Below are 26,888 nucleotides of genomic sequence, written 5' to 3'. Positions count from 1 at the left end.
TGTCTAAGAAAAAGTGAACAACTTGATTCAAATTCTTTTTTGACATGTTTATTAGAATTATTATGAAAATAATCACAATTCGGTGTCGTTAGTACATTTGTGCGTGAATAAAGTAATTTTAAGTCACGATTCTCTTTTAAAAACATAAGGTTATTTTGATTCAAAAAATGGTTAATATACCTAAGAAAATTTGGTGTTTAACTTTATAGTCACTATGTGAACAATTAACATTGCCATGTATGTAAAAAAGGTGTTAGAGTAAACCGTTTGCTTTAGGTCCACAATCCAAGCAAAAATAATCCAATAAAGTGAAGCTTAAAAAAGAAAATGATCCTCAAACTTAATTCCAAGATCTTAAAAACAAATTGTAGTCCTTCAATTGCTCAAAGAATAATTCTTCTAAAAAAAACTTTACAAGTTTACATTCCAGAATGATCTATTGCCTTATAAACTTGCAATTCAAGATCAAGCGAAAAGAAACCAGTTACAACACAATTCAAAGGCACCAAATCTCAAACAAAGGCACCATTCTTACAAACAAAACATAACATTCATTCTTTCAAAAAGAACTCTAAATTCTTAACTGTGTACATCCAAGTATAGTTCCACGGCACCTGGATATAGGAGCGACCCTGCGCCAGTTCGGTCTCTCACTTCCTACGGTCAGAACATCAACATCAGAAGTCGGCTTAATATCCCGGTTCGACCGGTCCGGACCAATCACACCTCCAACTACATATATCTCACCACCAACACCAATCATTGCAGACCCAATTCTCTTTCTTACTTCTGATGCTGAAACAACCACCTTTCTTTTATCAGCTTCCTGTTTGTAAATAAGACCATGGGTCATTACATAAAGAACCCCTTTAACAACCGCCATTGGACCCTGTAGCCAACCATGGTCTTCCACCACCCAACCATCACACGGGCTCTCGAGTACCTGCACCATAGAAAGCCCCTTGTGCACAACATGCATTTTCCCACCAATCACAACTCCCGAACACGCCGAGTTATGAGTGTACGGGAGATCGGGAATCGAAACCCACGTATCCTTTTCAGGATCATAAACTTCCGCATGAGCAATTGATTTCCGGCATATGGTGAAACCGCCAGCAACAACGATCTTCCCGTCTAAGACACAGCAAGCAAACATTGCACGGGGTACGAGCATAGGAGCACACTGGGCCCACTTCCTCATAACAGGGTCATAAGACCATACTTCATTGGTTGCGAAGCTCCCGTCTTGGTCACCGGTCGATGGGTCAACAGCTTCACTCCCACCACCAAGCACGTATAGCTTCCCGCCAGTGGAGACCGCCCCAAAGTGAGCAAGATGCCTGATTTTTGACGGGAAAACTGGGAGTGTAATCCAAATATCGTGGAGGGGATCATAAAGCTGCCATAGATTGTCTGGATCAAAAGCACATACACATAAGAACTCCTCTGTTGAACCTACCTCTTCCCTGGCCTTAAAAAGCTCACGGCTGCGAAGGGCGTCTCTCCATGTACGGCTTACAACCTCTAACTTGGGATGGAGATTAAATGGAACATGAGCAAGGCATCTTATGGCAACAGCATCTGGAAGACCTTCTATTAACACAGGCATGATTAAAGATCTCACATCCGTTTCATGTGAAGATAATGTATGTGTTGATTAAAACCCTGGGTAAAGGTTCAGCACAAGCCTGAAATAATAGTAATTGTACCCACGTCACTAAATACCATTCAGTATAAATTAGCATTAGCATGCATATTAAGTGAACAGAACTGAAGATATTGACCCTCCTATATTAATTATGTCAACAAGGGGGTTAGTTGAAAGAAAGAGTTCAGCAGCATTATTTCACATACGACCAACATCTTCCCATCAACCGGTAAATCAGCTTTTCATTTCATGACCATCACAGTGATCACACCACTACTATGAAATGCAACATTTGGTAATACGACATACCACTCCATGAACCACAAACATAGAGCCAGCAAACCTTTACAAGACAATGACAACATGAATCCAACAACATGAAAAACTCTGATAAAGAGGCAATAGGGTCATGCTTAACTAACAACTAGCAGAGTGAAGAGTTAACTATAGGTTATACAGATTCCAGTACTAATAACTACGAAGTATAAGCTATATTATATGCATGTGGATAATCACACAGGATAAACAAGGAATGTTTAAGGTAAAGTCACATGGATTATCAATCTCCACTATTTCACAGGCTTCAAAGTTCTAAGAAAGGAAAGGAAAAAGTATATGAAAATATACAAGGGATACACGCTTTCTGACATCAAAAGGAGAAGCAATAACCTCTTCTATGTGAATAATCACACTGGAAAAGACAGAATGTTCTAGGCTAAGTCACATGGATTACAATTCTCCATTAGTTCCCGGGATTTGAAGTTCCAAGAAAAGAAAGGAAAAAGTATATGAAAGGGGTACATGCTTTCTGACATCTAAGGGAAAAGCAAAAGAACACGCCATAGAGTGATATGTGGGAAAAAAAAGGAAAAGCCATTGTTGGAAAACCTACACTGTATCCAAGGATACATTCTGCTGATTTGCCAACTTTTTTCTGATTTGAAGAGTTTCAAATTAACTAAAAAAGATCAAATGAAGCAAAAGAAAACCTTGGGTCACACCGTACACCTACCTCTAGGTGAACCACACCTGAGAATTTGTTCCTTCGTTGTAGTGACCTATCACCTCACCCATAAAGTACACAAGTTTCTTAACCTTATTCTATTAAAAGGGCTTGGTTGGAGTTGGGGTCATTCATACTAGTCAAGCAATGGCATAAAACATACTATATTTCCTTTTGGGTCACACAAAACATCGAGCCCTATTTCTAAAACAATGGAGTCGACAGCCCTCCCTGCTTCTTTCCACAGCTCACCTTAACCCCGCTTCCGGTCACAGCTATTCAGCCTATGCAACCAAAACTACTGTCATAGAATCCAAAACATCATCATCCTTTTGCTGTATAACCTATCTCCCCATGGACATACAGACATACTTTACTGCAAAGACAATATAATGCACCTGCTAGTAGATCTAGAAGAAATCATCTTCAGAATTTCATCACAAGTGTCAGAATAGAAAGGAAGAAAAAGAACCAATAACACTACCACCCTAATCACTAGCACTTGACACTGAAGTATTGAACAGAAAGTCACCACTGATGATTAAAGACTTTGGCATCCCACCACTTGGTGCTATGGTGCTGCCTCCAATCCTAATTGCTGGTGGATATCAATAATTACATATGTTTACAGAAAACACCCTTTTTTTTAGACATTATTTTACACTACTACATTTCAGGCCATCCATGACATTGCAATGTCATTACTAGGATTCAGACAAACCTAGCAGTGGTTATAAGAAAATGACAAAGACAAAGTATCATATCAAGAGAGCACAGAACAAGGTGATGCCGTGGTGGCCTGGGCAGCTTGAGGAGAGATACCAAATGGGGGGTGTTGATGGTAGTGGAAATAGAATGGGTCTAGGCCCTAGGGGTCATAACCAAACACACCTTACAAGTCATAAGAACTAGTAAGTACAAATGTATTTCTTTGTTAACCAGAAAAGGGGTTATATACCCATTGTATTTTCTAATTTCGAAACAGTACCATTATGTTTCTTGATATGGAGTTTTGCAACATATGCACCTGCGGGATCTTCAACAATACACATATAACCAAGCCATGGTATTTAAACATTGTATCTAACAAACAGTATAATGCTAGACTACTTTCAAAAAACGATTTCTCAGCAATTCAAAATGGTAATAGATGCTCAAAGTTAAACTAAGAAAACAAATAAACAATATGATCTCGGGCTGCCAGCTACGGGAGAGCAATAGAATAAAAAAAAAGTGTCAGAAATTCAGCTTCTGCCTCGACTCAACAAAGACAACAAAACTACACTTTTAAGTGCTAAGGAAATGGTAAGCACAGCAGGAAATGAACAAAACATTATATGACTGACTACCTAGTCTTAGTAATCAAACTTTATCCAAATTTACACTCCTCCATTAATTGCTTTGGTACCTCCCTGATATTTTGCTCTTGAAGACCATCTACCTCATATAGTCATATCCTAACAGGCTAACATCTCTTATTCTTCCACATGCTTAGCATTCACCAATAGTTTGAAGTATTCAATTTCAACTTATAAACTAAGATGTGTCAAAATCAGTAGAGGACAAGAAATGAAAAAGACAGATATGATCTCAACCCATATTGTACACCTACATTGAAAATCATAGATTAAGTTTGCTAAACACTCATTCCATAAAGGATGAACGTGGTTGTCCTACATATTGTTTGAAAAATGCTTTGTCGCCTTCAATATGTATGAACTCCAATAATGAGATACTCCCTTGATACATATGCTATTTATCCCGCTACCAATTCTATAATATCAAAAGATGATCCCCCGAGTGGTTTTTCATGTTTACAAGTTCTTGTGATCATAATAAGGCTCATTGAAACCACCTCCCAACTCCAAAATGATGAACAGTTTCTTACTACTCTGTATTAAAGATTGTTTGAAGTTCTTACAAAATGATTGTTCTGAAGAATGACATTTTGATAATAATACAATGCCCAAACAAAGATCTAAAACACAAAATCATTCCCATAACATGATCTCCAAAGCTAATGATGTCACATAAATACCACATCAGCACAAGAATGAGTACTCCGACCACCTAATTGCTCAAATCCCCACTCACGCTTCCTTCCATATTCCAACACATCAAATTACCAAATTCGAAGAAGAGCCTAATCATAAATTCCAAATACATTATCAAAATTCCAAAACAAACATGCATGGAACAATTACAAAATACATAATTCTAACAACCTCCCCGAAAAAATACTCACAAAACCCTAACCCAATCCGCCAAAAAATCACAAATCAACATTAAAAATGATTCAAGAAAATGGAGATTCAATGCAATACGAAGCCAACTTAAAGAAAAGATATCCAAAAATTAATTTAACAAATTGTAAAATATAATCAAAGCAACAAAAAAGAGAGTACTAGTAATTAAGATCAGAAAATACAACTAACCCAGAATTTCTTCCTACCGCACTTAAATCTTTGTCTTCAATTCAAATCTGAAATTTTCAGACAGTCGAAATGTCGATTTTTTTCCCTTCCTCTACAGATTTTTGAGGGGATATATAATTTTATTTTTTTTCCTTCTTCTTTTTTGAGTTTTAATTTTTATTTGTTTATTTTATGGGTGAGAAAAAGAGATGAACGATAGAACAGAAAGAAGCCTGTAGCTTTGGGTTTGGGTTTGGGTTTGGGTTTGGGTTTGGGTTTAGTAGGGTTCGACGCGGAGAATAGTTTGGAAAAATCAAATTTTGGAAGAAATAAAAAATAAAAAAATAGGGCTGTTTTTCAACCGTTGGATTTGTGGTAAACTATGAATCTCAACCATTGGATTTGTAGAGGAGGTGCCCAAAAGAGTTGGGTTACCTGGAAAAAGGAATCAGTTTTGGGATGCTTAAGGAATCATTATAGATTGATGTATCCTCTTATTTTGTCAATCTAGTTAATCTTTAAAGGGAACCCAATTACCAAGTTATGAATAATATTTCGAAATGATTGGTGAATTGCTTTTTATCAAAACGTACGCAACATATCACATGATTTATTCTCGTGTTGAATTTAAATTTATATGTTTTAAACAATTTTGGATAGATTTTGATCGTGAAAAAAGGTTAATGTATAGAATAGATATATAGTAATAGCATGGTATTATTGTTTGGTTTGAGTTTCAAAATGATTGGTGAATTGCTTTTTATCAAAATGTACATAACATATCACATGGTTTATTCTCGTGTTAAATTTAAATGTATATGTTTTGATCAATTTTGGATAGTATTTGATCGTGAAAAAAGATAAAATATAGAATAGATATATAGTAATGGCATGATATTATTGTATTGTTTGAGTTCTAAACTTGTTAGCAATGATAAATTTATAAATGTGCAAGTATATGCCCGTGTTTTCAATTGAATTTATAAACAATTTATTAATTTGTATATTGTGTAAGTGTTTGAATGAACAAGTATGTGCAAATTTATACCCCGTACAGAAGTACGGATGTGCAGAATTCGGTCCGGACTGAAAAAATGGACCTTCTTTTCGGAGTTCAGTCCAAGTATAATCGGTATGGTCTCCTATCTTGAATTTTTAAAATTTCAGTCTTCAATCTGCTCATATTTCGCACTAGTTAACACTTTATTAAGAAGTATATAGTTTTTATATTTAAAGTTCTCATCTTATCCAATGATACAGTTGTCGTACATACCTTTTTGAAATTCAAATACCACGATGCATTTAGATATACTCCGTTTGGTTTGGCGTAAAAAAATTCATTGAAAAATAATTTTCCATAACTAGTTTTTGTTTGGTTCCTTACAAGAAAATTAATAGAACATGGAAAATGCGAGAATATGGGTGAAGATTGATGTGAATAAGGAGGATGGAGGTAAGAAGGAAAGATGGAAAAGTGGTTATCCTTCATTTCAAATGTAAAATGTTTTTCCACCTTTGAGGGAGATATGAAAAATGTTTTACATGTATTGTCAAACCAAACAACGTAAAAATGATTGAAAAGGATAAAAATCGATTTTTATGAAAATGTTTTACACCCTACCAAACAGAGTCTAATCTAATGAAAAATAATGTGTTCAACTAATGTAATATCCACAAGTGGTTGCCTATGAATGTTCTCAACCCAAAACCATATCTGGCCAAAGTATTTCCCTCTATATATACCACCCAATTCACCACCTTAGAATTTTTAATATCTCAATATATATATCCTTCCCTCTCATACTTCAAACTCTCCGATCCTTATGCAAAATGTTCCATAACATAATATACTTCATATTAGCACAATTTTCCTCTCCATAACAAAATGTTTTGCAATAAAAGTTATGATTTTTATGTTAATAGTTATAGTCTTATTAATATAAAAAGGCTAACAACACTGACTCTAATCATAAACATACTCATATCATTACCCCTTAACCTATTGTCTGTTAATTTAGTGGTGATTGGGGCAGAACTTGGTAGGGCGGACCGTGTGTTCGATCCTCCGCAACAACGATTGGGAGAGGACTGAAAACTATCTACCCATAACTCACTTCCGAATCCGGATTAGTACTAAGGGTGAACCGGATGGTAACACACAAAAAATCATCACCCTTTACGTTATGTTTGCAAATATTCTATTTCGCCAAAATTATTTATTGATTTATTTTGCGCAAATAGATAAATTAAAATCACAATTTAATCCTTTATTGGTAAATTGAAATTCCAATTTAACCCATGCAATTTTTGAATTGAGTCGTGGAAAATACTTTGATACCCTATTAAATTTATTGCTTAAATTTTTGCGAAGAATGTGGCTTTTTTTACCACTTTTTTCCTTAAAGTTATTTTTTACCCTCTTAATTTTCTTTATTTAAGACAAAATTTGATGGTTATTTACAGTTTCAAGTAAAAATGGTTGCTGGTATTTTAATTTAGTTTAGGGTATTAGCAAATTAGCAATCGTAAGCCTTGATCAGCCACGAAGTCGTCTTGATGATGGCAACGTTAACTCTCAGTCGACCAACTCTCTTATTGCCCGACTAATCCCTTAAAGATGAAATGTTTATAGTCTTAATGTCAACATGAGGAACCAGTAAGTTGTAACACCATTATTTGATTAGAATCGAGATACACTCTCTAAATTAAAATAGCACCATATGAGCATGTAAAAAGAAGGAATTCGATCGTGGATATAAAATAGATTTGACCAGGAAATAAATAAGATATTGTAAGTGTTATACTAGTATTCTATAATTGTATGTTTCAAGTTTTAAACTGGTTAACAAGAACAAATATGTAATCCACTATTATATAAATATATACACGTTTTTTAGTAATATTTTTTGATGTAATAAAGTAGATAGATTAAATTGGGAATCAGTAAAGTACCGTCTTCCCTTGGGTTTACACCGAGTCGTCGTTCGTGGTCATAACCTCATTACACTAACCAAGAGTACCAGATGTGTAAAATTAGTGTCATTAAAGTAATCATTAATATAGACCCGTGGAGGGGTATGAAAAATACTACTCTCATTGCCTATACTACAATTCTTTCTAGCACTTTTCGTCAACAAGTTAACCAATATGTTGGTGGATCTAGCTTAATCATTGGTAATCATTTTATGTATGGAGTTACATAAAACAGGCCCATTAATCTCATTAACAATAACTAGACAATCTGAAGACACAATACAATAATTGTTAGAACTTGATGCATCCCAAAGGAGAGCTTCCTTCAATCCAGTGACAAGAGCTATTTCTGACAACCACAACAATACCCGAAGAGAGAAGAGATGAAACAAAAGAAGAGTCTGAATTAATTTTGATGAAACCCGTAGAGGGGAGACCAAGGAAAGGGGTTGGGCTTTCCTTATAGTGGTGTTATAAGTGAAGAACCATTCTAAAGCAACCCACAAAAATTGATTAGTTGAAGAGGCAATTGGGATATTGTTTTGAGCAAAAATCCACGCATCCTTGCGTTTCCAAACACCCCAAATCCCAAAAGTAAAAAGGTATTGTTAGGCACAATGTGAAGCCCATGAGAAGTGGAGGGAAGATTCATCTTAATACAATCTTTAAACGGGGAAGACATATCCACCACAATACCCAATTTAGCCCTGTAGCCCTGACACACCTCCTGAAAAGGATCATTGTCTTCGGTCACCCCCGGTCAAAAGGAGCAGAAGGGGCTTGACTTTGATGTGAAATTCATATTTTTACGGATGGTCAGCCTATCCAAACATAATTGCGCGCCAAAAGAAAAGAAAAAACGCATCTTTGGATGCCCCACAATTCCCCAAATTCATTTACAGTCATCATCAAAACTTTATTGCCCATTCCCTAACTAGAGATTAGTGCCTTTTAGAGTTGAACAAATGTGGGAGAACACTATCTTGTAGAGGTTGTTCTGTGTGTGTTTATTTATGGACACTTAGTCCTGTGATAAATAAACAGAAAAAAAAAAAAAATTCCCTCAAACCAAATTAAATACATTTGTTTTCAATTGAAGTTATAAAATATATCCACTTTCGTCTCTGAAAAAATTATAAAAGGTTGATATTCCGAAAATACATAAGAACCCTAACAATATCTTAATAACGTTTTGATAAATAAATAGAAAAAAGCAAGTAAGACGTGAAAGTTAACAAAACTAGATATGTGGTAAAGTTAGCGGTAGCAGGTAGCGGTTAGCGGTTGAGTAGCGGATAGCGGTTCGAGTAGCTGGTAGCGGTAAATGGTAGCGGGTAACGGTTAGCTGTGAAAGTAGCGGCTAACTGATATGTGTGTTCGACAAAAGTAGCGGTTGATATTCTAAAATAAAATCAAAGGTAGAATATCGTTTGAAACTTTATTATAAAATTGTCAAAAACTATCTGCTACCATAAAAGCTACTAATTTTAACGTTTGACAAAAGTTACCCAAACTCTACCTCTTCCTCTAACCGCTACCTAAACCGCTACCTTGCCAAACACTTACACATTTTTCAAGTAGCGTCTTAACTAAGTAAAAACGCTACCCGCTACCTCAAACGCTATTGCCGAACACGCCCTTAAGTGAGCATATAGGAAAATATAAATAATAAACAATTATGGGATGAGTTTTAAACACATTGTACAAAATATTATGAAATAGATTAAAATGAAAAGTGTAAAGAGGATTTTAATACTAAGGTAATGCAATGTTTTCCTAGATTAGTTGTTTCAAAGCTCAACAAACAAGCACATAATCTTGGAAATCATAACTGTTTTCAGAGTTTATGGAACTTGCAAATGGAATTTTAATTAAAGAATTGAAACCAAACCACTGCAAATGCAAATGCAAATGGTATGACTTCTTACTATAAATATCGAATCCCTTCGAAACGAAACAATCCCCACAACCAAACGAAAGTAAGCAATCAAATTCACGAAAAAAATATGGCTTTCTCTATTGCTGTATTGTTCGTGTTTCGCCTGTTTCTAACTGTTGTCTCTGTTTCGTCTAACCTTCAAAAACAAAATCCGATTTTTATTAAAGGTTAGGCGAAACAGAGACAATTGTGAGAAAGCATTATCTGTATGCCACATGAAGACTGCTTCGTGGGACCCAAATTACCTTATCTTTCTTCTCATGAAAACCACACCCGGTACTCCAGTACGTCACTTCCTAGCTACTGATGACATTCTTTGGATACCTAAATTATGGAGTTCGAACAAACCCTCCTTTTTACAGATTACTAGTTGTTTAGGCCCTGTTCTTTTTGTCTTAACTGTAGTTTTATGACTTATTTAGCAGTTCAATTCAGTTCAGTTCAGTTCAGTTCAATTCAATTCAGTATAATTAAGTTAAGTTAAATTCAGTTCAACTTCCCCTTCCCACATTATTTGTTACACTTACCTTTGCACAAAGTTTTAGGTTATAAGTGGTTCTTTGGTCATCAATTGTTATTTTATTGAAAAAGTAGATGTGATAAGAGTTACTGGAGTATTTTTTTAATTGAATGAGAGAGAGAGTGGGAACCAAACTTTTTTTAGTGGGAAGAGAGAGACAGTATAATAATTGTAGGCTCATTCCAATTTTAGAAGTGTAACAAGTAATATGGGACGGACGAAAAAGAAAAGTGTAACAAGTAATATGGGACAGATGGAGTATTATAAAATATTGTGTATATTATTATTATTATTATTATTATATTATTTATTATTATAATATAATTTAGTATTTACTATTAATTCATTATTAATTATTATAATTTATAATTTATTATTATTTTTTAGTAATTGATTATGGATTATTAATTATTTAGTTATTAATAATTAATTATTTTATTATTTATTATTTATTTTATATATTATATATTATTATATATTATATACGGAGTTTAATGAGCAGGGCCATAATCTTGGAAATCATAACTGTTTCTAGAGTTTAATGAACTTGCAAATGGTATTTTAATTAAAGAACATAAACCAACCCACTGCAAGTCTGCAAATGCAAATAGTATGACTTCTTACTATAAATATCGAACCCCTTCGAAACGAAATAATCCCCACAACCAAACAATCAAATTCACAAAAAAATATGTCTTTCTCTTTTGTTGTATTGTTCGTGTTTCCCCTGTTTCTAACTGTTGTCTTTGTTTCGTCTAACCTTAAAAAAAATTATTTTTTTTTGAAGGTTAGACGAAACAGAGACAAGTGTGAGAAAGATTTATCTATATGCTCCATGAAGACTGCTTCGTGGGACCCAAATTACCTTCTTTTTCGTAAATTGTAATAATTAATAATAAATTAATAGTATATACTAAATTATATATAATAATAATAATAATAATAATAATAATAATAATAGTAATAATAAGTTGAATTGAACTTAACTTAACTGAATTAAATGCTCTTGAACTGAACTGAATTGAATTGAATTTGACTGAACTGAACTGAATTGGACTGCTAAATAAGTCATGAAGCTACAGTTAAGACAAAAAGAATAGGGCCTAAACAACTAGTAATACGTAAAAAGAAGGGTTTGTTCGAACTCCAAAATTTAGATATCTAAAGAATGTCATCATTAGCTAGGAAGTGACATATTGGAGTACCAGGTGTGGCTTGGATTATTAATTATTTAGTTATTAATAATTAATTATTTTATTATTTATTATTTATTATATATTATTTATTATATATATTATATATATTATTTATTATATATATTATATATATTATTTATTATATATATTATATATATTATATATTATATAAGGAGTTTAATGAATAGGGCCATAATCTTGGAAATCATAACTGTTTCTAGAGTTTAATGAACTTGCAAATGATATTTTAATTAAAGAACTGAAACCAAACCACTGCAAACGAAAATGGTATGACTTCTTACTATAAATATCGAACCCCTTCAAAACGAAACAATCCCCCACAACCAAACGAAAGTAAGCAATCAAATTCACAAAACAAATATGTCTTTCTTTTTTGCTATATTGATTGTGTTTCCCCTGTTTGTCTCTGTTTCGTCACACACCCTTGATACCAATTACAACACCATCATAAACAACCAGAAACTTGCAAATAAATACACGTATATTCCTTCTGAATACGAACATCCAATCCATATAAACGAACTCGAAACATACATGAATCGGGTTAACGAAGACTTCATCAACCAAATCTGCCCCATTCTGGCTGAAAAGGAGAAATACGAGAGTCAATTATCATTCAGGGGCATGAATCTCGATTCTATCAACCTTACTACCTTCTACAAATATGAAGACATTAATCTAGGGAACAAGCTACCTTGTCTTTTCGTAAACCAAGTACCTACATCCTCTGTATTCATGAAGAAGAACCAGCCGGGTACGTATAATCCATACACGAAGAACCAATCTTCTTGCGGGTCAACCGTTCCTGGAGAGAAGAAGTCGTGTGTGGCATCATTAGAGGCTATGATGGAGTTCGTAACTGGAATCATGGGCAAAGAAGTGAACCCTATTTCAACACCATTTGGGAAATGGCAAGTGTATACAGTTGCAGATAAACCAATGACGATAAGGCGTGACGCTTTTGGTTGTCACAAGAAGCCTTTTCTTCCATTTGCAGTGTATTGGTGCCACCATAAAGAGAATATTGAGCTTCGTGTGGTTCCTCTTGTTGGTGAAGATGGAAACAAAGTGCAAGCTTTAGCTATGTGTCACATGGAGACTGATTTGTGGGATCCAAATTTCTTGCTTTTTCGTCTTATGAAGGCCAACCAGGTACTCCAGTATATTACTTTCTTGCTACTGATGACATACTTTGGATTACTGTTTAATCCCTTTAATGATGGGAAGTATAGTTTCTATTACATACGGAGTAATAAGTTAGGATTTTTTGTTTATACTCCTTAATAAAGAGTATGTTCTCTGTTTTTGAATTCACTGTTAATCTGTTATTGTGAAGCATTACACCTATAAGAGTCGCGAGTATTGGTTGAGCTAGTGTTTATTTTGTATTGAATCTCTTTGTGGGAATGCTGGATTATTATTGGTACATCCTACTCCACTACATCTCACTGCTCGAAGTCAACAGCATCAACACATCAACAACCAGCTAGCAACAACACATCAACAACATTATACAACCATGCTGAGTCAAGCTTCTAGAACCTACTCAAACAAACTCTCCTATCAAGGAAGTTTGTTAAAAGAGCTTCCCTCTTATTTATGTTGTCATAAGAATTTAGTTAGAGCTAGTGATGATGTGTACAAATGAAGGAACCTGATTGGTCTAAACACATCATCTATCAGCCCACATTAGCTTGTATATATACTGATTAGCTTGTAACATTTCATTTCATTAATTCAATACAGTGTTACTCTCTTATTTCTCTATGCAAGTTCATCTCAAATGATGAACTTTAACATGGTATCAGAGCAGAATTTCTGATCCTGCTCGATTTTCTCTTCAATTTTTCTGTTCAAACTAATCTTTATTCAGACTGTTATCAGCTGAATTTGTTCAAGAACTCTTGATAATCCACTGAAATTCTCAGAAATTTGAAATCAAAATAGTTACAATGCCTGCTGACCAGCAAACTGATCCTTCACTTAATCCAAATTCTGCATATTATCTTAGCAACAATGATGTGAATGCCTCAAAACTTGTGAATATTGTGTTTGATGGAAAATGCTTCAACGATTGGAGACGTTTGATGATGATTGCATTATCAGCTAGAAACAAGTTGTGTTTTGTGGATGGAAGCTTAACACACCCTGCATCAAATTCTTCTAACTTCAGAATATGGAACAAGTGTAATGGCCTTGTAATTTCTTGGATGCTGGCTTCACTTGAAACTTCAATAGCAAAAAGTGTGCTCTATCTCAAAACTGCAAGAGAAATTTGGCTTGATCTTGAAGAAAGATTTTGTCAATCTTCAGGACCTCAATTATATACTATTTAACAAAATCTCAGTGATCTAACTCAAGAGGAGAATGAAGAGATTGTCAGTTTCTTTACTAAAATCAAGTTGTTGTGGGATCAGTTAGATGGAATGGATCCAATACCTTCTTGTGTTTGCATTGGATGCAGCTGTACATTGACTCAAAAACTTCTAAATCTCAACAAAATCAAAGGTTGATTCAACTTTTGATGAAGCTGAATCGAAAGTTTGACAACTGCAAGAGTACAATCTTAATGATGAATCCACTACCAACTATTCCCAAATCCTATGGCCTACTACTTCAAGAAGAGCAGCAGAAAGAGGTTCCCAACAAAGGACAATTCAATTCAGAATCCACATCATTTACTGCTAGGAGGTTTGCTGATAACAGGTCTTACAAAACTCAATATAATTCTGGTTTTAATTCTCAAGTTTCAGCAACGGGAAATGATGGAAATCAGCCTAAAAACTACACTTACAGCATGAACAATCTATTCTATGAACACTGTAAAATGAAAAATCATACTGTGGACAAAATTTGGAAGAGTGTTTTACATACAGTGGATATTATCATCACAGGATCTAATGAGACTGTTATTACTGATCTCAAGAGTTTTTTACATACTAAATTCAACATCAAGGACTTGGGAATTCTTAAATACTTCCTTGGCATTGAAGTCAGTCACACTTCTGAAGGCTACATTCTTACTCAAAGAAAATACACCAAATAACTTCTTCATGAGTGTGAACTTGACCTTTCTAAACCAGCCATCACTCATTTTCCTCTCAATCTCAAACTCACTTCTGAAGGTGACATCTATGCCAACCCTGAACTATACCGGTGCTATGTTGGTAAACTGAACTTCCTAACTCATACAAGGCCTGATCTTGATTTTGCTGTCCAATCTCTAAGTCAATTTATGCATTCCCCTACACTGACTCATGCATGTTGCAGCACTAACACATACTCTAAGATATGTAAACTATACTACAGGATAATGCATATTCTTCGTGCAACTGATCAACTCATATTGCAGGCTTTCTCTGATTCAGATTGGGCTGTTTGTCCTCAAACAAGGAAGTTTGTAACTGGTTATATCCTCCTTCTAGGAAACTCTCCTATAAGCTGGAAATCTAAAAAGCAATCCATTATTTCCAAAAGCTCCTCTGAGGCTGAGTACAGAGCCATGTCACATGTTGTTGCTGAGGTTACTTGGGTGATAAGATTGCTAGAAGAATTGGGGATACATGGTTTAAAACATGTTTTCCATCACTGTGACAATCAATCAACAGTAACAACACATCAACCCATCCCACTCCACTACATCTCACTACTCGAAGCCAACAACAACAACACATCAGCATCCAACAACATCATACATCCATGCTGAGTCAAGCTTCTAGAACCTACTCTAACAAACTCTTCTATCAATTAGGAAGTTTGTTAGAAGAGCTTCCCTCTAATTTCTGCTGTCATAAGCAGTTAATTAGAGCTAGTGATGATGTGTACAAATGAAGGAACCCGGTTGGTCTAAACACATCATCAATCAGTCCACATTTGCTTATATATATATACTGATTAGCTTGTAACATTTCATTTCATTAATTCAACACTGAAACACCCAGTTTTACTCTCTTATTTCTCTTTGCAAGTTCATCTCAAATGATGAACTTTAACAATTCTTATATCCTTAGTTTACAGGGTGTGGGAATGCTAGATTCTGTTTGTGGCTCAATCTCTATATTTTTTAGGTCTTGCTGCTAAACAAAACTTGTTAGAGAATGCCATCATATCAGATGTGGAGGTTTACCTCCAACTAAAGCTTCATGTATTAGAAACGTCTTGAGTTGCCTTGAAGAGAGGAGTGGGAAGTTATGCTTGGAGTACTTGCGGCCTTGCGGGTAGTAGCGGACCCAGGAATTTGAACTTGGTAGGGCTCTATTGTCATTTTCCACTATCAATCACAAAACTTCAAATGAAAGTAAATTATTACTTCAATTTAGTTAATTCGAAATAACATTGTACTTAATTATAGTTGTAACACACCCAAAAAATTATAGTTGTAACATTTGGTGTACTTCAAGCATTTCTAACGTTAAGAAATAATCTTCAATATCATAGTTGTAAATCCAAATTAGAACCAATAAATGCTAGTACATAGTGACAAAAAAAATGAGTTTACAATCAAATTACTATTTTTTGTTTAAAAAATTTGAAAAGGTTATATATATATATATATATATATATATATATATATATATATATATATATATATATATATATATATATATATATATATATATATAACAAGAAGTAAACAAAATAAAAGGAAAGGAAAAGAGAGAAGAAAGCACACAAATAAAAACAAAAAGTAAACAAAATAAAAGGAAAGGGAAAGAGAGAAGAAAGCATCAAAAGACAAAACTTAAGGAAAATGCATAGACGGAGATTCGAACCAACAACCCTAGGCAATGAGAAAATACGTATTAAAAGACCGTTGAGACACCACAAGTAGGGATGGCAGTGGGTAATGGACCCGACCCGGATCCGTGGATCCAGATCCGTTTTCAACGGATCTGGATCCTCAATTTTTGGACCCGACGGATCCGGGTAGGATATGGATCCTTGGTTTTAAAAACGGATCTGGATCGGGTCCTAAGTCATTACCCGGATCCGGATCCATTTACTCGTGTTTATAAAAAATATATATAAAAATATAAAAATAAAGACTTAAGAATTGTAGTATTATTGAACTTTTAATATTATTTATGTTGGATTTGTTAAATTTTATTTTAGTGAATGCTTGTATGGACAAATAGCGTTGTTATTGAAGTTTTATCGTTTTAAGGTTAAAATGAAAATTAAGGTCGTTTGATGAAAAAATAAGTTAGGATCCGTTTTGGATCCGTTTTGGACCCAGATCCGTAGGATCCGTTGGATCTGGATCTGGATCCTCAAATTCATTACCCAGCGGATCCGGGTAGGATTTGGATCCTTGCCTAAAAAACGGATCTGGATCTGGATCCTATAGGATCCGGTCCAGATCCTACCCGTTGCCATCCCTAACCACAAGTACTTTGGTGTTAAAATGCACGCAAAACCTATATAATTGTGATTCTTTAGAAATAATGGTGAGACATGGCCCCACCATTCCCAGTGTTGTCCGCTTGCGGAACCTAAAACGAGGCACTAATGGCCGACCGTTAAGTCGAAGGGCATTAAACGCATTGTACGGAAAAGTAAAGATAGTTTATGTATTTTGAAAATTTAGTGGGTATTTTATGAATTACCCGAAAATTCAGGACATTTCATGAAAAAATCGTTTATTAGTTTATTAATAGTTAGTTTCTTAGAAAGTCGATTCAACCAAGTCATTCAAACATCTTGTTCAATAACAAATTTTCATTTTCGAAGTCAAGAATGCATGATAGATTGAAATTAAATTCTTCTCACATCAAATGTACCCCGTTCTTAGAGCATCTCCAATGGTTGTAGTTAGGGACCAGCTTGCAATTTTTAGAAATTCCAAGGTACTAGCTTAACCATTGGAGTTCAAATGATAAATTAGCTTGGCCAAGCAAATTAGCTTAAACAAGCTAATTTGCTTGAAAAAAATTGGCCAATGAAATAGTATTAAATTAAATTTAAAATATTGATTGGCAAATAAGATTACATTAATATCAAGCTATTAGCTAGTCATTGGGGTACCAACTAGCTAAAAAGGAAAGTAGCTTGATATATTACGTGACATAATAAGCTAATTAAGCAATTAGCTTACCGTTGAAGATGCTTTTAGTTGACTAGTCAATTACTTACGAATTACTCAAGATTTTAATCTAGATAATGATTTCTTATTTTTGTTCTTCTAAGAAGTTTCTATTGGAAGACCAAAAGAAAAAATTATAAAGGCTTTGAACAAAAAGCTCCATGAGGACCATGACAATTCAAATAATGACAAAATGATGGAAATATTCCCTCAATTAATAAATAATATACACCTCAAAATTCATATGATATAGTACTACGTACAAAGCAAATCAATCAACTCTCAAAAAACAAAAATTAAAGAAAAAGAATCCAAAAAGATTATTACTAACATGGGTAATAGACCCGAATTATAAAGAAAAAACTGTAATAGACCCGAATGGTGGTAAATGGATATGAAGAAGACAATTTGGGCCCACTAAAATAGTCAACAAGACGGCCCAAATCAAGATCAAATTGGACGGGCTTTTTAAAAAGCCAGAGAGGCAACAAAAAACACGGCAAATAACGCAGGAATTGCTGGTAACTTTGACATTTTTGCATCCGATGAATCACCACCGTCTGTTGGTGTTGTTGTTCTTGATCCACCTCCTGTAATTCAATCATTTTTTCACATTACATATTTGTGTTTGCACTTTGGTACAAATTAGCTACTAAGACAGTAGTATGTCAATGTACAATATCATTGTTATGGAGTAAGTAGTAATTCTTTTACACATTGGCACATGTAACATGTGTGTTCACGTGACATTTTGCACAATTTTATTAACCCCGACAATACCCTTTAGTTCCAAGGTTCCGTTTCTTAATAAGAACTAATGTTTTCGGATTATTTCAATACATAAATATTTCAACACATCAGGTGTACACTAATTTATTGAATGACGACTCTCTTTATTAATACTCCTTTATTTACGCTCTAATCTTTTACCTCCATTCCCACCCTATTTATGAATTGAGATATGTTTTATCTTAATCTATTTCTGTGGGCGACAGAGTGAGGAAAATCAAGCTTGAATTTTATCGGAGTTGTAAGAAAGGGGAACTTTATAATTTTGGGGTAACTTTTATTGAAAATGTAACTCCTATCGAGAATAAGGGTAATTTTTTACTTTATGCCAAATAAACCACACCACACAATAATATTATATCGGGTGCAAGCAAACGGTTTTATATAATAATTCGATTTTTTAAATTAAATCGATATGAAAAAACACAAATAACGGTCTTGCAAGAAATAACACGGCAAGTGACGTTGGAAACTTGGAATAAGGTACGAAGTATTAGAAATGAAATTTAACTATTGTGTTATGCTTAGATAATTAACTACATACTTCCTCCGTTTCAAAATGATTTTTATTATATTCAACCAAATTTTCTATTTTGCTTTAATATTTATGAAAATAGTAACAATAAAGATATTTATAAAATGAAAGTAGTACCTGATGGGCTTCCTAGTGGAGATCCGGCTGAAGAACCACCTGCAACAAAAAAAAAAAAACCACCAAAAAACATTAGAATTAACCAAATTAACCAACTTTTAAAATCGACAAGAAACCAAACACGAACACGACGAATTAAATTTACAAAAATTACTAACCATTATTACAACGGCTAAGAGGAGGAGTTTGAACATTGCAAGCATTAGGAAGAGTCAAAGCTTGAGTTTGATTAATGTTCAAACCAGCAGCCAAACCAGAAGCTCCACCGTTAAGAATCTCACACAAACACTGCGGCGAGGACGTAACCACGTTACCGAGCTGGCTGCAACACCCCGACGAAGGCGTCGACGAGTTTCCGGTGATGTAGTTCAAACAAGGTGATAACGTGACCAACACATTTGTACAATCACCACTTATTCCTGATTGACCCATTGATATAACCCACATTGAACTCATTACTAGTACTAAAACTATAGCATTTTTTGGTGTCTCCATTTTAATTTCTTGGTATGTTTTTTTTGTATTTCTTGTATTTTGTAATATGATTGAATAATATATGTAAATGAGAATAGAATGTGGGTATTTAAAGAGAATGCTTAGAAGGAAAGGAACAAGAAAAGTGGGTTGTAATAGGTGACCAACTTTTTTATTGTACTAATGCTTTGATTAATTAAAGGTACTATGACTATTATTTTGTTTGTGACTTTTCACTTTTGTTTTGATTAATCAATTAAAGTTTCAATTACGTGTCTTTCTTTTCTGTCTCTAAAATATAACATGACGTTGGTGATGTTTTACTACTTCCGTTCTTTTGAATTACTAGTTGTTGGACTGTGCGCGGTCCCCCAATATATTGAATTTAATCCGTAAAATGGAATCAGAAAAGGAGAAAGTGAAACAAATAAAAGAAGTTGGGAAAATATGTATGGAGTAATTACAAGGCTTAAACCTAGGTTGTTTGAACAAGTAATATAGAGCATCTAAAGGGAAGGAATGAAAAAAAAATAAAAAAAATCGTAGTAATAGTACTCAAATTGTGAGTATTTTAAAAGTTTGGGATACACATCTTATATTCTGTTCGTTCTTTTTTATTCTCGAAGATAGCTAATTTAAACTTTGACTTGTGTTATTTTCCTAACGTTGCTTAGTGACTCGGTAACTTGTTTTAGTACGAAATAACTTATTTTACTTGATAACAATTAGTTTTACGGAGTATATAAGTTATAAATAAGTCAATAAAGGCATACTTTGTGATTGGTTGACGTTTAGGTCCATTTATTTTGGATTGAATGAATCAGAATTGAATTTATTGGACCTGTATTGGAAAGTTTAGACTGACTATTCTTAAACTGAACTGAAAAATAAGTTCAAAATAAGAGGGATTTACACACGATTTATAACCTATTTGGTTATTTGATTGACCAGATATTAATTCCTCTAAATTGTAAGTTTAAGATTTGTAAATACTAGAGTAATACAAAATGAGCTAAAATTACTCTTTCGTGGTGTTATTTTAATCATTATTCAATGGAGTTGACTAACCTTACATTCCTAATATTCTTGCTAATTCTATCTGTTTTATATGTAAACATATAATAATACGAATTAAGTAAAATGTGGCTGCTGATAAACTCAAATACTCAAATGTTCTCCGATTCCAGAGAGTCAACAATCGAACGTAACACACAAGCTTAGTAATATAAAACCAATTGACCAATGAGGTTTTGATCTAGTGATTAAAACTGTTATTTTGTATATGATATGTCTCAATTTCGAATCTCCGCCACTTTTTTTAAAAACTTATATTGTCCATGCGGTTCATTCGCACCAAAAATTAAATAATTAGATTAATATGCGACGTAAAAACGCAGTCCTCGTTATTATTTAATAATTCCAACTCATGTCATTTTCCATTAACGACGGCCCCATTTTATAACGGTTTCGCAATCGAAAATCCCGTCATTAATCAACGATTATTGGCCTTTGGCAACAGGATTTCCCGTCGTTAATGATACAATTTTTTGTAGTGGTTATAGCCACCCTCTAGTTTCATTTAATGGGTTAATTAATCTTTGTATTTGAAAAGAACTTCAAAATTACAACATAATGATAGCATAAACACTTGAAGTGACGAAGAGAAGGAAGAGGGTCATAAGAATTGGAATTTTCGTCATGTTTCCATTATTAGATGAACTCGATTTAGGTCCTCCATAATCTGCATTCATGTAAATATTTATAAATTAGTAACGGATTTTGTCATTAAATTATGTTCGAAAAAATGTCAAAATGCACATCTTGTTTTTAAATACGTCTATTTGACATGCATTTTAAGCAAAAATAGCGTAGCAATATAGACAAATAATTGAAGGTACTTGATCTATACGCCTTAATTAGATATTTTTTTCCCTTTGAAATTAATTTTATTTGTTTCACATTCTAATTCCAATTTCATTATACTCTAAACGCATCATATTTTATTGTTTCAATTTTGTTTTTGTTCCTCCCCTATATAGCTTAATCAACAAAACCTAACCTTCAAATTAAGAGACTCATGCATCGCACATAACACGGAATATAAACTAGTTATAGCTTTAATAATCCTTATCCTACCCGCCGATCTCTCTTACCGGTGTTCAAGTTCTTCAATTAATTTGTTCGTTTACCATCTCACGCTCATATATCTTTTTTAAGTTAGGCAAATTTGTCAAAAACTACCTTATAAAACATGTTTATGTAGAAACTATTTTGTAAAAAATATTGTAATTAACTACATTTTATAAAAAAATCATTTTGTAATGTACTATACTACCTTTTGCCGAATTATATATGAACGTTGTTGACTTAAATTCCGGGGTTTACTTTACGATATACATCTATTCTTAGGCACCATTTAGTTTTTCCTTTCCGTGAAATACAACGTGAGATACACATAGTAAAATCAACCCTGGAATTTTGATTTTACGTTCAAAATCCAGCCAAAGGTAGTATCTTATAACATACATTTTTTATAAGATAATTAATTGGCTTTATAGCTCAAAATTTGCGAGAAAGACCCTTATAAATTTTTTTGGGTGAAGACGTGAAGTCAAACCTTAAAGTACTCCGTAAAAATTATTTGCGAGAAAGACCCTTAAAAATCATTTTTGTGTGAAATCAAACCTTAAATTAAAAATTATTTGCGAGAGACAACCTGTTCCCATTTTCCGGCATTGACTATAATTTTTCGGCCTTTGACCATCACGTGCAGGTCCCACGTGTTGTCAAAGTTGTCTATATTCACCCACTTTCCAACATTGACTTTTAATTTTTTTTTTTGTTTTTTTAAGCTTTCATAGTTGAGAATTTTGGAGGAAAAAATGTGAGAAAAGTCAAAAGTCAGGCCATGGGTCAAGTCATCGATACCGAAAAGTGGTCTCAGGTTGTCTCTCGTAAAGGAGTAATACATACGTACCGTCGGAAGCAACCCCATCAGCTGATGACCCGGCTTGACCCGCCCCCGCAGGCAGTTGAGGAATAGCCGTTCCCGGTGGCAGTACTTCTTTGCAACCGGCAACAGGCGGAATACCTTGAATATCACAGACATTCGAAAGAGTTAAAGCCCTTGTTTGATTAACCGGTGTGTTTGGAGGTAATCCAAATATAACGTTATCTTGACCGATGATTCCATAACAAAGACACCATGGTTCTGTTTCAACGATAGCTTTTAGTTGAAAGCAACACGTTGGGGACGGTGTGGAAATCTTCCCCGTTAAGTAGCTTAGACACGGTGATAAGGTCGCTAGTTCGGTTCTGCAACCCTCTTCATCAGTAACGGCATCACCTGACACGGCGGGTGTGAGTACTAGCACCGCCACTAGCACCACCACCCCCACCACCACCGGGAGTTGTGATGATGCCATTTTTATTATTATTTGGTGTTGAAATAGTAATAATAATAACGGAAACAACAAAAGGTGTTGTGATATTTGTTGGTTAATTTGTATGTTTTGATGATCCCGCCATAGTTGGGAAATTTGGACGTTTGGGAATGTAATGGAGTTGAGGTTTTGTAGGGAGGATGATGCTTTTAAAAGAGAAGTTAAAATTGATTTATGCTTCTAATTTTAGACATGCAAGGGAGTTAATTAATTAGGTTTAGGGTGTATGTTTAGTTAATTTTCCAGCGAATTGTGACATTGTATCCAATTTCATACTAGCTAGCGAATCAGGTAACTCTGGTCTAGACATGTAGGGAAGTATGTTATTTTTATAAAAATAAGTAAAATGACAACAAATTGAAGTTTTGTGTTAACGATTTCTTGATTTTTACTCAAGTCTATAAAATATGACAGTTTGAAACGAAGCTAGACTTAATAGTAGAAGGGGGCTAATTGCTATTTTATACTAACATGAACAATAATCCATCATGGCTAAGGAGGACATTATGACATGGTGTATGTGGGCTAACTAATAGCCTCGCTCCTTATGACCTTAATCAAACAAGGATTATTATATTAGATAGTACTCCCTCCGTCCCGTAATACTCGACCCGGTTTAACCGGCACAGAGTTTAAGAAACTTGAATTGACTTATTAAATTTAATAGGTAGTAGTTGATAGTGGGGTATTATTTTAATGTAGTTAGTGGGAGGTGGGTTAAGAGGTGGGGTTGGGGGAGAGTAGGGGTTGAATTTTTAATTATTTTTTGTATGGAGTAGGGGGTAGGTGGGTTAATAGAAGTGGAGTGAGAAATAATATAATATTGTTAGAATATTTCCATTTTTAGAAACAGGTCAAGTATTAAGGGACGGCCCGATAAGGAAAACAGGTCAAGTATTCCGGGACGGAGGGAGTATATTTTACTATTTTAGTGCCGAAAGGGGAATTACATGTAAAATGTAGGAGGAAGAGATTGATAATTATGTACACTTTTTATTGGTAGAAGATTGACAGAGACACCTTGAAATGAAAATATGAAACCCAGAGAAAAAAAAAGTAATTTTGTGTTTGTTGTTGTCGGTTTTCAAAATCAACAAGATAACTATCAGTATAGTTATTTTTTGGTTTATGATTTAATATAGGTCATATGACTGTCAAACTACAAAACCAAAAAAATAACAATTTAAATTGATATCGAACGGGCCCTAAAATGTACGTAGGAGGAAGACATTGATAATTATGCACACATTTTTTTGGGTAGAAGATCGATAGAGATGCCTAGAAATCAAATATGAAAACTAGGAAAAAAAGTTTTGAGCTTTTTGTTGTTGTCAGTTTTCAAAATCAACATAATCGACAACTAAGTACTTTTTGATTTATGATTCAATCTAAATCATACTCCCTCCGTCCTAAAATTATAGTCATGTTTTCCAAATCGAGCGTCCCATAATTATAGTCATGTTTTCTTATTTAAACACAAAAAATTCCCCATGTTACCCTCATTTGGGACCACAAAACAAAAAGAAAATGCACTTTATTCCTTTTAACATGTACTATTTTCTCTTCTCCATGTACTTTATTATTTTTTACATGTACTATATTATACTTTTTCATCATCAATGTACTATATTTCAATTTTCCACCCACTCAATTCCACTTTTTTTAAAATCCGTATTTTTAGTCAAACAAGACTATAATTTTGGGACGGAGGGAGTATAACTTTCTAAATTATAAAACAAAAACTAAAAACTATAAGCAATACCGAACAATTTTTATTAAATTCAATCAACCAAACAATATAACACAAACTGCTCCACTAATCCAAAGACAAGGAAGCCCAAAATGGTTCCAAAAGTCATTCTACAATCATTGACTAATGGAAAAATAAATTACAATCACATACAAAATATATAAACATCCCTATAACAAATTAACAAGAAGCCAAAGGATGCTACAAAATTACTCAAAACATGGCTAAAGCTGAAGTACAAGACACAATTGAGAATATAAAAGCCAGCAGATGAAGGGAAGATTTAATTGTGCTTCCATTTGATTCTTCAGTAGATGGTGTAGTCTTGGATCCAGATCCTGCATCAATTAAAGAACTTGCATTAATTCGTATTTTTTGGATTTCCAAAATACAAATTAATTACAGTTTAGACTATGTTCTATTCGAGTTATTATGTCTGAATTTATTTTATCTGAAAAATAAACTTATTTTGTCTGAAACAAACATATTCGTGTGTGGAAATATATGAAAAAATACTTATTTTTTCTGAACTTATCTTAACTGAACTTATTTTATCTGAAATAAGTCAAAATTAAGTAGAACAGAACTGAGCCTAACTGTATACTATATATTTACATAGAGTACCTGAGGGGAAATTGGATGATGGACCTTGAGCAGGTTCTTCATCTGGTACTCCTGCTGGAGAGTCTGCAACTGGAGCTGCACCTGAAGTTGAAGGACCACCTGATCCTGCATAGAAAAAACAGCGCAATTCAATACTGATAATAGGATTGTGTACTGATCTGTATTGGACTTCCATACACTTTGCCCGAAAATGATAAAGGTCGCAACATTCGATCTTTAAGCTGTGTCACAATGATGACGTGACATGTTTATGTGTCGTGATTTAAATTGGAAACTAAAATGTTTAACTTATATAACCTATTATACATGTTTCAAAAAAAGCTAGGAAAATCTTAATATTCTAATTTGTTTCATTCTTTATATCTACTACATTGTTTACATATTTTCATAGGAAAAATATTTTTATTGATAGTAAAAATATTCTGATGACGCATAAACTACGTGACACCTATATGTACCAATTAAACTTTGACACGTAAGATTGCGACAACTAAATTAAATGTTGTCGTAACTTGCGACTTATCATAACCCTATGTTCTTAACAATAAGGTATACCAAATAACTAATATTGGTAATAACTAACGCCACCCTTTCCACTTTTTATTTGTTTCCCTTCCATTTCAACATATTAAAAATCGGTCAAAATCAATATATTAAAACGTCAAATATTTTGATCAAATTAGCATATAAGCTTATGAAATACTTCATGTAATATGTAGTAGGACGGAAATAACACACTCCATATTACGGGGTAGATGATTAAATGAGTACGTTAAAGATTTATTAATTATCCTGTAACTCCAGCTAGAGAAATACTCAAGTAAAATATATTATAAAAAATTAGTCAAATAATTTGAAATATTCATGCAAACACGGGACGTAATCTAGTTATTAGACTTAAAGCTTACCAGAAGTGTTGCATTGACTAACAGACGGAGTTTGCACATTACAAGCATTAGGGAGGCCTAGAGCTCGAGTTTGGTTAATCGCAACACCCAACGAGGCGGCGGCACCACTGTTCAGAGCGGCGCAAAGGCACTGAGGCTGTGATTGAACAACGCTGGAAAGGGCGGAGCAACATGAAGACGCCGGCGAAGAGGAGTTTCCGGTGATGAAGTTAAGGCAAGAAGCCATTGTTAGTAGCACAGTTGTGCAACTGTTGGTTCCTGATTGTGCTTTTACTCCATTCCATGTTGATGCCATTGCTAGGATTAGGAGTACTAAACATGCTTTAGATCCTCTAAAAGCCATTACAAGAAGGTAATTAATTAAGAATTATTGGAGGGAAATTGAGAATTAATTAATTAATTGTTTTAATTTGATTATTTTGATAAAAGAGAGGGATGGTTTTATAGGATTT

The 26,888-nt window shown here is 33.9% G+C and overlaps 4 protein-coding genes across 5 annotated transcripts; all 4 read right to left on the bottom strand.

Annotated features, from left to right (window-relative positions):
• Window positions 1-354: 354 nt before the first annotated feature.
• On the bottom strand, window positions 355-5,262 carry LOC110783157 (F-box/kelch-repeat protein SKIP30). 2 transcript variants are annotated; one of them, XM_021987464.2, is made up of 2 exons: window positions 5,087-5,262; window positions 355-1,688 (listed from the first exon to the last, which is right to left on the bottom strand). In XM_021987464.2, exon 2 carries the CDS (start codon window positions 1,607-1,609, stop codon window positions 572-574), a length of 1,038 nt encoding a protein of 345 aa, XP_021843156.1. In that variant the 5' UTR covers window positions 1,610-1,688; window positions 5,087-5,262; the 3' UTR covers window positions 355-571. The 2 variants fall into 2 exon arrangements, with proteins under 2 accessions (XP_021843156.1, XP_056684692.1); XM_056828714.1 differs by having other exon boundaries at window positions 5,104-5,256.
• A 12,717-nt stretch (window positions 5,263-17,979) lies between these two features.
• LOC110782149 (non-specific lipid transfer protein GPI-anchored 5) lies at window positions 17,980-19,807 on the bottom strand. Its single transcript, XM_021986258.2, has 3 exons — window positions 19,396-19,807; window positions 19,238-19,276; window positions 17,980-18,386 (listed from the first exon to the last, which is right to left on the bottom strand). The coding sequence occupies exons 1-3, from the start codon at window positions 19,730-19,732 to the stop codon at window positions 18,265-18,267; spliced, it is 498 nt and encodes a 165-aa protein (XP_021841950.1). The 5' UTR covers window positions 19,733-19,807; the 3' UTR covers window positions 17,980-18,264.
• A 1,283-nt stretch (window positions 19,808-21,090) lies between these two features.
• LOC110781165 (non-specific lipid transfer protein GPI-anchored 5-like) lies at window positions 21,091-23,295 on the bottom strand. Its single transcript, XM_021985420.2, has 2 exons — window positions 22,689-23,295; window positions 21,091-21,452 (listed from the first exon to the last, which is right to left on the bottom strand). The coding sequence occupies exons 1-2, from the start codon at window positions 23,134-23,136 to the stop codon at window positions 21,334-21,336; spliced, it is 567 nt and encodes a 188-aa protein (XP_021841112.2). The 5' UTR covers window positions 23,137-23,295; the 3' UTR covers window positions 21,091-21,333.
• Window positions 23,296-24,953: 1,658 nt separating this feature from the next.
• Window positions 24,954-26,851, bottom strand: LOC110782155 (non-specific lipid transfer protein GPI-anchored 5). Its single transcript, XM_021986270.2, has 3 exons — window positions 26,437-26,851; window positions 25,529-25,633; window positions 24,954-25,242 (listed from the first exon to the last, which is right to left on the bottom strand). The coding sequence occupies exons 1-3, from the start codon at window positions 26,777-26,779 to the stop codon at window positions 25,118-25,120; spliced, it is 573 nt and encodes a 190-aa protein (XP_021841962.1). The 5' UTR covers window positions 26,780-26,851; the 3' UTR covers window positions 24,954-25,117.
• Between the last annotated feature and the right edge of the window lie 37 nt (window positions 26,852-26,888).

Source organism: Spinacia oleracea, chromosome 5, assembly GCF_020520425.1.
Source record: "Spinacia oleracea cultivar Varoflay chromosome 5, BTI_SOV_V1, whole genome shotgun sequence".
Lineage (NCBI taxonomy): Eukaryota > Viridiplantae > Streptophyta > Magnoliopsida > Caryophyllales > Amaranthaceae > Spinacia > Spinacia oleracea.
Note: the sequence above shows the minus strand (reverse complement) of the source record. Positions and strands in the feature narration are given on the sequence as shown.